Here is a 12,335-nt window from a genome sequence, read left to right as displayed (position 1 = left end):
GAAACAGGGTAAATCATTTACGATTGAAATGAGGAGAAATTTCTTCAATCAGAGAGCAGTGAGCCAATGGAATTCAGTACCATAGAAATCAGTTAAGGCCAAAATATTATATGATTTTAAGAAGGAGTTGGATATAACACTTGGAACTAAAGGTATCAAAGGAAATGGGGAGAAACAGGAACAGGATACTGAGTTGGCTGATAAGCCATTATCATAATGAATGGTAGCGCCGAATGCCCTACTCTTGCTCTTATTTTTGATATTTCTATGTAAAAGAATATACACTACAGTTTCTCCCATTGATAGCAAAATTACCACTTATTTTAAGTAAACCGTCTTTAACCAATAGTAAACTGCAATACAATGTGAACTGCTAATCTATTAATGTGTAACTTAAGCAGCAAGAGTCAAATACAGAACTAAAAACATAAAGTGTGAGAGAAACACATAAGGTCTGGCAGCATCTGTGGAGAGTGAAACAGAGTTAACATTTTGTGTCCAATTATTTCTTTAATACAATAAAAGATGTGATTTCCAATTTAAGTAATTTCAACTTTACCCCTTTTGTAACTTCCACACACATACACGGATACACAAAGAAAACAGACACACAAATATAATGAGTAGAGGGAAACAAGATAAATAGTCAGTAGAATGCAGTTCTGTACCACCACTCCAAAATCTCAAAACTAGATGGCTTGGCGTTATGTTTCACTGGGATATGGAGCTTGAAATCAAGACCCCTATTTCTGGAGTCAACATGAATGTTAAAGATATGATAAAAGTTCACAGAATTCCCCAATTTGTGTGATTTTAGACGCAGGGTGACAGAAAGTACTGAGCAGGCTTTAAGAATTAACAAGGGTTTTTTTACTCCAAGGATTTATTCCAAACAAATAAATTCTAGCTACAAATGTACAATTATGAACTTCCAGCATATGACCCCACTAGTTAAAACTCTAGTTACTTTATAAAACCACCCCCTACAAATACAGACAGACAGACAAAATCATCAGAGTGATGGATAGAATGAAAGATTGGGAAGGAAGTTCAATGATCTCTAGTCGACAGAGTTTATTAAAACAATCCTTTTGATTTTTTGGGTCTTGTTGCTCCTTGATCTTCTTTTGCCAGGTACTTTGCTTGTAGGGAGGCACAGAGTGACAGGTACACATTTATAACGTCTCTGACTTAATGGTTGTCTTAAATTATTTAGAAGGTACAAACGTAGTTTAAGAGGTTTCTGAGATGTTGGATACTTCTGGAAACAATTGCATTAAAGAAGTAAATGAAGATTACATTGCTACTGAGGGTTTATGCTGTCTTTTATATTCAACTGGTTATATTTTTGTTCAAGATATTTTCCAGCAAAAATAGATACAATTGATAAGCAATATAGGAAGAATAATGACAACAGTAAATGCATAAATTCAATTTAAGATATCTCATCAGGCTCACAGATGTTTTATTACTGTTGAAATACAGTGTACATAACTGCACAATAATAAGTCCTTCACATTCATACTTTTCAGATATCGACGAAGAACACATATAACTCCCAAATCTTACCTTGCCTTTATCAACAGCTACAAATCTGTTTACACAGAGAAACATGCAAACATCAATGAACTAGCAGAACACATGCAACTGGGTAGGTATATTTCCATGGACAAATATTGGTGCCAGTTTTTTAATATTAAGATGTAAGTGTGTGAAATTAAAGCACATGGAATTGACTTTAATATATTGACATGGTATGAGAAATGGTCAGCAACAGAAAAACACAATGTACAGGAATAAATGGGTGTTTTTCAAACAGACTGCACCTGGTGGGGTATTGCAGGGATTGAAGATATTTGCTGCCGACACAAAGCTCGTTAGGATTGTGAGTGGTGAGAAGGATGTAAAGAGGCTACAAGATGATTCAAACAGATTGGGTGATTGGTAAACACATGGCAGATGCAGTACATCCTGGACAAGTGTGATGTTATCCACCTGGATATAAAAGAAACATAGAAAAATTAGACAGGGAAATGTTGATGTAGAAAGGGCCTGGATATCCTTCTACACCAGTCACTGAAAGCAAGAATTTAAGTGTAGCATGCAGCTCGGAAGACAAATAGTATGTTAGTCTTTCATGCAAGAACATGTGAATACAGAAACAAGGCTGTCTTACTCCAGTCTAAATGGATCTTGGTAAGGCCACACCTGAAGTAGTGAATACAGTCTGAGTTTCCGTATCGATGAAAGGGTTGACTTGCCATACCTGACTGATTTCTGGGATAGCAGGATTGTTGGATAAGAGCGATTGTTTTAACTAGGCTTGTATTCACTGCAATCTGGAAGAATAGAGTTGGAGGGAGCCAGAATAACCTTGAAATGTATAAAATTCGGATAGGGCTGGATCGACTGGATTCAGGGATAATGTTTCTTCTCATGGTCGGTCTACAACAAGGGGCTCATTGGCTCTGGATGTAGGGTACATCATTTAGGATTGAGAAAGGAGGGATTTCTTGACTCAGAGAGTGGTGAAGCTGTGGAATTCTCCACCACATAAAATTGTGGAGGCCAAGTCTGAACATTCTTAAGAAAGAAATGTACATATTTCAAGACACTAAAAATGTCAAGGGATATGGAGAAGCATGAAAGTTTTTTTTTGAGGATGTAACTAATACAATTGATAAGGGGGAATCCCTGGATGTGCTTTACTTGGACTGCAAGAATGCTTTCAATAAGGTCCAATGCAAGAGATTAGAATACAATATGAAAACGTATGAGATTGGGGATAGTGTACTGACATAGATGGAGAATTGGTTCACAAACAGGAAACAAAGAGTCAGTAGAAATGGGTCATTGCTTGGACCTCAGCTATTCACAATATATATGAATGATTTAGATGAGTGAATTAAATGCAGTATCTCTGAGTTTGCAGCGAGGTGAGAAGGTGGACTGTGAGGAGGATGCAGAAATGCTTCAGTGTGATTTGAACAAATTGAATGAGTGGGCAAATACGTGGCAGATGAAGTATTGACTTTGGTAGCAAGAACAGGAAGACAGATTACTTTCTGAATGGTAATTTAGAACATAGAACATAGAACAATACAGCGCAGAACAGGCCCTTTGGCCCTCGATGTTGCGCCGACCTGTGAACTATTCTTAGCTCGTCCGCCTACACTATCCCATCATCATTCATGTGCTTATCTAAGGATTGTTTAAATCTCTCTAGTGTGGCTGAGTTGACTCCATTAGCAGTTGAAACTTTATTGCTGGAACAGCACAGCAGGTCAGGCAGCATCCAGGGAACAGGAGATTCGACGTTTCGGGCACAGGCCCTTCTTCAGGAATGAGCAGAGAGTGTTCAGCAGGAGAAGATAAAAGGTAGGGAGGAGGGACTTGGAGGAGGGGCGTTGGAAATGTGATAGGTGGAAAGAGGTCAAGGTGAGGGTGATAGGTCGGAGTATGGGACCTATCACCCTCACCTTGACCTCTTTCCACCTATCACATTTCCAACGCCCCTCCTCCAAGTCCCTCCTCCCTACCTTTTATCTTCTCCTGCTGAACACTCTCTGCTCATTCCTGAAGAAGGGCCTGTGCCCGAAACGTCGAATCTCCTGTTCCCTGGATGCTGCCTGACCTGCTGTGCTGTTCCAGCAATAAAGTTTCAACTTTGATCTCCAGCATCTGCAGACCTCACTTTCTCCATTAGCAGGTAGGGCATTCCATGCCCTTACCACTCTCTGCGTAAAGAACCTGCCTCTGACATCTGTCTTAAATCTATCACCCCTCAATTTGTAGTTATGCCCTCTCGTACAAGCTGACATCATCATCCTAGGAAAAAAGTCTTTCACTGTCTACCCTATCTAATCCTCTGATCATCTTGTATGTCTCTATCAAATCCCCCTTAGCCTTCTTCTTTCCAATGAGAACAGACCCAAGTCTCTCAGCTTTTCCCCATAAGATCTTCCCTCCAGACCAGGCAACATCCTGGTAAATCTCCTCTGCACCTTTTCCAATACTTCCACATCCTTCCTGTAATGGGGCGACCAGAACTGTACACAGTATTCCCAAGTGTGGCCGCACCAGCGTTTTGTATAGTTGCAGCATGATACTGCGGTTCCAGAACTCAATCCCTCTACCAATGAAACCTAACACACCATATGCCTCCTTAACAGCACTATCCACTTGGATGGCAAACTTCAGGGATCTATGCACATGGACTCCTAGATCCCTCTGCACATCCACACTACCAAGAATCTTTCCATTGGCCCAGTACTCTGCCTTCCTGTTATTCTTCCCAAAGTGCATCACCTCACATTTAGCTGCATTGAACTCCATTTGCCACATCTCAGCCCAATTCTGCAGTTTATCCAAGTCCCCCTGCAACCTGTAACATTCTTCCAAACTGTCCACTACTCCACCAACTTTAGTGTCATCTACAAATTTACTAATGCACCCACCTATGCCTGCGTCTAAGTCATTTATAAAAATGACAAACAGCAGTGGTCCCAAAACAGATCATTGTGGTACACCGGACCTAGTAACCGGACTCCAGGCTGAATATTTTCCATCAATCACCACTTGTTGCCTTCTTTCAGGAAGCCTGTTTCTAATCCAAACTGCTAAATCACCCTCAATTCCATGCCTCTGCATTTTCTCCATCAGCCTACCATGTGGAACCTTATCAAAGGCTTTACTGAAGTCCATGTATACCACGTCAACTGCCCTATCCTCATCTACATGCTTGGTCACCTTCTCAAAAAACTCAATGAGGTTTGTGAGACATGCCCTTGACGAAACCATGTTGACTATCTGAAATCAAATTGTTGCTTATTGGGGAAGAGGGAGATGCAATGAGATTTGGGTGTCCTTATACACCAGTTCCTGAAAGTAAGCATAAAAGTATAGCTAGTGGTAAAGAGGCAAATGGTATGTTGGCCTTTATAATATTATGACATAGAACACAGACAGTCGAACCAACCTTTTTACCTCTGTATTTGCAACACAATAAAAATACAGCCATCAAAGACCCTCAAAATTGGCCTAAGTAGTTCTTAACCAGACTTTTGAAAAACCAATCCCAGACTCTGCAAACAATCAATTCTTGACACAGATTTGCAAGGCTGAGCAATTTCTTAATAATTTTGGGAGAGCAAAAATTAAACAACAAAGTAATCTAGTTGGTCTGTGTTATAAATCCAAATACCTTTATTTTCAACCTATTCACAAAAAAGACTGACTGACATGTAAATGACATGTGTGGAAGTGCAGGTGAAACTTTGATGGATGTGGAAGGCTCCTTTGGGGCCTTGAATGGAGGTGAGGGGGGAGGTGTGGGTACAGGCTTTGCAATTCCTGCAGTGGCAGAGGAATGTGTCAGGAGGCGAGGATGGATTGGTAGGGGGCATGGACCTGACGAGGAACTCGTGGAGGGAATGGTCTTTACAGAAAGCAGATGGGGTAGGGAGAAAAATATATCTCTGGTGATGGGGTTCCCTCCCTTACCACCAACGTCTGCAGAAGAACACCTCATCTTCTGCCTCTGGACCCTCCAACCCAATGGCATCAATGTGGATTTCACCAGTTTCCTCATTTCCCCTCCCCCCACCTTATCCCAGTTCCAACCTTCCAATTTGGCACTGCCCTCATGACGTGTCCTACCTATCCATCTTCCTTCCCACCTATCCGCTCCACCCTCCTCTCTGACCTATCACCATCACCCCCCACATCCATCTACCTATTGCACTCTCAGCTTACCTTGCACCCCAGCCCCACCTCCCCATTTGTCTCCTCACATCTTCAGCTCACATCCCCATTCCTGGGCTTTTACCTGAAACGGCGATTCTCCTGCTCCTCGAATGCTGCCTGACCTGCTGTGCGTTTCCAGCACCACATATTTGGTTAATCTATGGGCCTTATTGCTGCAGAGGGCTGTGGAGACCAAGTTGTTGAGTGTATTTAAGACAGAGTTGGATAGGTTCTTGATTATAAGAAGATCAAGAGTTTCAGGGAAAAGGCAGGAGAATGGGATTGAGAAACGTATCAGCCATAATTAAATGGTGGACCAGACGTGATTCGCTGAATCGCCTAATTCTACTCCTGTATCTTACAGTTCTAAATGTTCCCAACAATTGGGAACTCCAGAATCAGGGAACACAATCTGAAGATACAGGGTAGGCCATTTAGACTGAGACAAGGAGAAATTTCTTCACCCAGAGCAAGGTCAGCCTGTGAAATTCTCCAACAGAGAAAGCGATTGAACTAAATCATTTTTTTTTTAAAAAGGAGATAGATATAGTTCTTGGCTCTGAAAGGGTCAAAGGGTATAGTGGAAAGGCAGGAAGAGGGCACTGTGTTTGATGATCAGCCATGATCATATTGAATAGTGGAGCAGGTTCCAAGAGCCAAGTGGCCAAATACTGTTCCTGGACTCTTTGCTTCTGTTACTAAGGTGTAAAATCTCTTTGTTCCATACATTCCATTTGTCACCTTATTGCCCAATCACGAAACCTGATTTTTAAAAAAATGTACAGCATTGCTGACTAGGCCAGCACGTATTCCTCATCTCTGTTTATCACTTAACTAAGTGGCTTGCTTGAACCATTTTGGAAGGCATTTAAGACCATATTGCTGTGGGTTTGAAGTCACACGTAGGCCAGACCAGGTAAAGATAGTTGATTTCCTTCCCTGAAGGACATTAGTGAACCTGGTGGCTTTTACAATAATTAACAATGGTTATGTGGACACCAATAGGCTAGATTTTAATTATAGATTTTCATTTATTCAAGTTTCACCATTTGCCATGTGGAATTTGAACCCATTGGCCTGAGTTTCTGGCTAGTCTCCAGTGACAATATCGCAACACTACCACCCCTTCCCTCTTTGCAAATGCTTTTTGTCCTTTTCACAGCTAGCATTCCCACTTGGCATTGTATCATCAACTATTTTACTATGTCTCTTTTCAAGGCACAAATTGAGTTTAGCAGTTACCCAATAGCCCACTGGAAAGCTGCTAAACACCCCAGAGGATAAACACAGCCATCTTCACCTCGAAAGGTGAAGAATAGAGCCATAGGGTCATACAGCACTGATGTAGGACTCACCATGTCAATGCAAATCAATAAACACCAAACTGCACAAATCCCATTTACCTGCACTCGGTTCATAGCCTACAATGCCCTAGTATTATAAGTACTCATCCAGATGCTTCTTCCTCCACTCCCCCCTCAGTCGACAAGTGTGGCGCTGGAAAAGCACAGCAGGTCAGGCAGCATCAGAGGAGCAGGAGAGTCAACATTTCAGGCATAAGCCCTTCTTCAGGAATAATTGTGCAACTTGTTTCAGTAAGTGTACAGTGAAAATTATCCGGAGTGAGGTAGCTAGGTTGACTACTCGATTTTAAAATAGACAGAAATTTATTCACAAAATTACACAATGAAACAAAGGACAGGATAAAGAACCCCTACAGAACTGAGTTTGTCCAAACTAGACTTAATTATGCTGTTCTGAATATACACAATAGTCCCAATAAGCAAGCACCCTTAAAAACCAGTACAAGTGGAACACATGCTTACAGGTTGAAGTTAGAAGGAGAGAGAGAGTTTCTACGCAGCTCACTGTTGAACTCCCAAACAGTTCTGGACTGAACTAAACTGCTAAGCCAGATAGCTGACCACTCCCCTTTCATTATACTGGTCACTTCTAAAACATGACCACTTTGGCCTGAAGTCTCATCTGTTTACATATAAACAAAAAGGCCTCTCAATACCCTTTAATCTCTGTACCAAACCAGTCTAATCGGATCCGACAGCGGTTTATTACCCCTCAGATAAAAACCAAGGACATAGTAACCTTGAGAAAAGGAACGGCTTTGAGGGAAAAAGAAGAAACCAGATGTGTGACACAGGAAAGATGCAGCTAGCACAACCACTTAGTTTTAAACAAAACAGAATTTATTTATAGAATTACCGAATGGAACACAACCAAAAGATAACTGAATAGAGAATAACAATCTATCCAAAAACCCAACAGATTATCCCAACTTAATGATGCTGTTCCAAATATTTACAACAATATCCATTTACACCCCTTGTGCGCAAACGGTAAATTCAAACACAGGTTCTTACAGGAGAATGTCAGAGAGAGGGAGGATCAGCATGGACCTGCTTCTTTGGGTCCAGCAGCTTCACAACTAACTGCTTGGAAAAACCAACCCAAACCAGAGAAAAGCTGAGTTGGGAGAACTGGCCACTTGCCTTTCATTGTACAAGTTTTTTTTTAATTTGAAAGCATTCTCAAGTAGTTTAATCCAGACATTTTGGAATTGCTGCTTTTACAACTCTCATAAAAAGAAACTAACAACAGTTTAATCTTGTGAAAGGAGTAGCATCATCGCACATGCCCCCTTGTACTAAAATGAGCCATCAATATCCAAAAATGTCTTCATTCTAAAAATCCTTAATTTTAAATTGTTAGTACACTACAACACATATATACATTAAATTGACTATAAACATGTAAACATGCATGACTACATTCTGTTTCAATCAACTTGGCGAAAGTCTGAACTGCAGATGCTGGGAGATTAGAGTCAAGAGTGTGGTGCTGGAAAAGCACAGCAGGTCAGGCAGCATCCTAGGAGCAAGAAAATCAACGTTTCGAGCAAAAGCCCTTCCTCTCGACACTAAATTCTGTTTCAGTCTGTTTTCCCACTGCCACCGAACACTTCAGTTTCTCATTCAAGTCTTGATAATGCATCGAAATGTCACATTTTCTCCTCCTGCCACATGAACAGTTTTCTAGTTAAATGGCTGTAAGAACAATCTCCATTTAAACAGTCTGGAATTTTGGTCCTTAAATTTCTCCACATTATTATTGTATGTGATTGTCTCAGATACATTACTGGTAACATAAATATTGAAATGTTGTAGCACCAACACCAAGCTCAAAGTCACCTTCTCAACTGTGGAATTTTACTGCTGATGAATGTTCAGTTTCCTGGAGGACACTTTCTACCTTCTTGTCATCTTCCTGTAAGAGTACAGCACCAACACCACATCACTCAAATCGATAGCTCCCTTGAATGGCTTTGCATAATTAGGTGTGGGTAATACGGGGGTAGTGGTTAACGCTTTTAGGTTGTGAAATGCCTTCTGACAGTCCGCTGTCCATTGAAACCTCTTGCCTCTCTTTGGCAATTCAGTGAGTGGAGCAGCCACTCTGCTAAGATTTGGTACAAATGTTCAATAAAACCCACTCGATCTCAGGAACTGTAGTACTGCTGTTTTTGTCAATGGTACAGGAAACCCCCCAATGACCTTTCTTTTTGCACTTTGTGGGGCAATTTGTCCATGTCCAATACCATGGCCCAGGAAGGTGACTGGGCTTTGGAAAATTCACTTTTACCCAGGTTTACCACCAAGCCTGCCTCCCAAAGTTGATCAAACAATTCCGATAAATGATGCATCTGTTCCTTCCATGTATGACTAAAAATCACCAGGGCATCAATATAAATTACACAATTGGGAAATCCAGAAATGACCTTATTGGTTAGTCTCTGAAATATGGCTAGAGTGTTTTTCATAACAAATGGCATGATTTTAAACTGATAGTCCATTTGGCATTATGAAAGCCGAAAATGTCTTCGCTCTTTCTGACAAAGGTACCTGCCAATATCCTCTGAACAAGTCAAACTTAGAAATATAAGTTGCTTGTCCCACCTTTTCAACACAGTCTTTGTAATTGCATTGACTCTGTGATGGTGCACACATAACCATTGGGTACCATTTGGTTTTGGCACCATTACTATAGGTGAGCTCTAGTCACTGCAAGGTTGCTTTTAAAGATTCACCTATCACTGGAATAACACTAACACCTTATCCTTGATAGCAAAATTGCGAGTTTTTGATTTCTTATCCTGTTTCATTGTATTCTGTGATACTTTTAAATGGTGTCCATCCAACTCCCCTGCTCTATTCAATCGTTCCCTAAAATTTGACACATAGTCCAAATATGTGTTCTCTGAATTATGACTTAACAATTTCTCCTTAATCAATTTTACCAATCTTTTCACTTCATGACTAAAAACTGATTCAAATGGACTGAATTTGGTCGATTCATTTGGTGCATCTCTGATCACAACAAGTACAAACAGAATTCCCTTCTCCCACTCATCTGGATAGTGTTGACTATAAGCCCTCAACATGGTCTTTAATGTCTGATGCCACCTTTCCAGCACTCCTGGTGATATTGGATGGTATGCAGTAGATTTGAATTGTTTTATTTCTAAAATGTCTCTAACTTCCTCGAACAATTTTGATTTGAAGTTTAACCCTTGATCTGATTGGATCTCTGTGGGTAGTCCATATCTGATGAAAAATTTGAGTAATTTCTTTGCAATCTTTTGAGTAATGGAAAGCCTCTGGAAATTGAGTGGACACATGCAATATTGTTCATAAATACTGATTCCCACTTCTTGTATTAGGTAGGGGTCCGATGCAATCAATTAGGACTCTTGTAAAAGGTTCCTCAAATGCAGGAATAGGTATTAAAGATACGGGTTTTATCACTGCCTGTGGTTTTCCAATTACCTGACACGTATGATACGTCTGGCAAAATTCAACTACGTCCCTGTGCAGCCCAAGCCAGTAAAAATGTTTTAGTATTTTAACTTGGACTTTTCTTATCCCTAAATGACCCCCGACTGGTAGTTCATGCACCACTCGCAACATCTCCTTTCTATAGCCCACTGGCAATATGGCTTGATGAATGTATTCATCTGCCTGAATATGTGATAGTCTCCATTTCCTCATTAAGACATCATTTCTAAGATAATAACAGGCATACATAAAAAAAGAAGTTGCAGGATCAGTTAATTCCAAAGAGGAAGAAAGATCCTACGAGGAGGCAGAGGAGGCAGAGGAGGCTGTGGCTGACAAAGGAAGTTAAGGACTGTAAGATAAAAGAGAAGAAGTATAACAAAGCAAAGATGAGTGGGAAGCCAGAAGAGCAACAGAGGATAACTAAAAAGGCAATATGTGGAGTAAAAAAATGAGGTACGAAGGCAAACTGGCCAAAAATATAAAGGAGGATAGTGAAAGTTTTTTTAGGTATGAGAAAAGAAAAACAATGATTAAGACAAAAATTGGGCCCTTGAAGACAGAAACGGGTAAATTTATTATGAGGAGTAAAGAAATGGCAGAAGAGTTGAATAGGTACTTTGGATCTGTCTTCACTAGGGAAGACACAAGCAATCTCCCAGACGTAATAGTGGCTGAAGGACCGAGGTTAATGGATCAGCTGAAGGGAATTTATATTAGGCAGGAAATGGTGTTGGATAGACTGTTAGGTCTGAAGGCTGTTAAGTCCCTGGGACCTGATGGTCTACATCCCAGGGTACTTAAAGAGGTGGCTCTAGAAATTGTGGACGGATTGGTAATCATTTTCCAATGTTTTATAGATTCAGGATCAGTTCCTGCAGTTTGGAGAGTGGCTAATGTTGTCCCACTTTTCAAGAAAGGAGGGAGAGAGAAAACGGAATTATAGACTGGTTAGTCTGATGTCAGTGGTGTGAAAGATGCTGGAGTCAGTTATAAAAGATGAAATTATGACTCATTTGGATAGCAGTAACAGGATAGGTCAGAATCAGCATGGATTTACAAATGAGAAATCATGCTTGATTAATCTTCTGGAATTGTTTGAGGATGTAACTATGAAGATGGACAAGGGAGAGCGAGTGGATGTGGTGTACCTGGACTTTCTGAAAACCTTTGATAAAGTCCTACATAGGAGATTAGTAAGCAAAATTAGGGCACATGATATTGGGGCAAAATACTGACTTGGATTGAAAATTGGCTGGCTAACAGGAAGCAAAGAGTAATGATAAACAGGTCCCTTTCGGAATGGCAAGTGGTGACAAGTGGGGTACCACAAGGTTTGGTGCTGGGACTGCAGCCATTTACAATATACATTAATGATTTGGATGAAGATATTAAAAGTAATATTAGCAAATTTGCTGATGACACAAAGCTGGGTGGCAGGGTGAAATGTGAGGAGAATGTTATGAGAATACAGGGTGATTTGGACAGGTTAGGTGAATGGACTGATGCATGGCAGATGCAGTTTAATGTGGATAAATGTGTGGTTTTCCACTTTGGTGGCAAGAACAGGAAGGCAGATTACTATCTAAATGGAGTCAAGTTAGGTAAAGGAGAAGTACAATATGATCTAGGTGTTCTTGTACATCAGTCAATGAAAGCAAGCATGCAGGTACAGCAGGTGGTGAAAAAAGCTAATGGCATGCAGGCCTTCATAACAAGAGGAATTGAGTATAGGAGCAA

The 12,335-nt window shown here is 40.6% G+C and overlaps 1 protein-coding gene across 1 annotated transcript in view; it reads left to right on the top strand.

Annotated features, from left to right (window-relative positions):
* The window catches only part of LOC122540179 (dynein axonemal heavy chain 8-like), a 1,258,818-nt gene that overhangs the window by 1,032,898 nt on the left and 213,585 nt on the right, over positions 1 to 12,335 (top strand). Inside the window, exon 65 of the mRNA XM_087976819.1 lies at positions 1,533 to 1,651. Within this exon, the coding sequence (XP_087832945.1) occupies positions 1,533 to 1,651 (119 nt within the window). The remainder of the gene's footprint in view (positions 1 to 1,532; positions 1,652 to 12,335) is intronic.

The sequence above is a fragment of the Chiloscyllium plagiosum genome, unplaced genomic scaffold (assembly GCF_037043375.1).
Source record: "Chiloscyllium plagiosum isolate Xiang-an unplaced genomic scaffold, Cpla_swu_hap1 HiC_scaffold_3, whole genome shotgun sequence".
In the NCBI taxonomy this organism is placed as follows: Eukaryota; Metazoa; Chordata; class Chondrichthyes; order Orectolobiformes; family Hemiscylliidae; genus Chiloscyllium; species Chiloscyllium plagiosum.
This window is presented reverse-complemented; position numbering and strand designations above follow the sequence as displayed.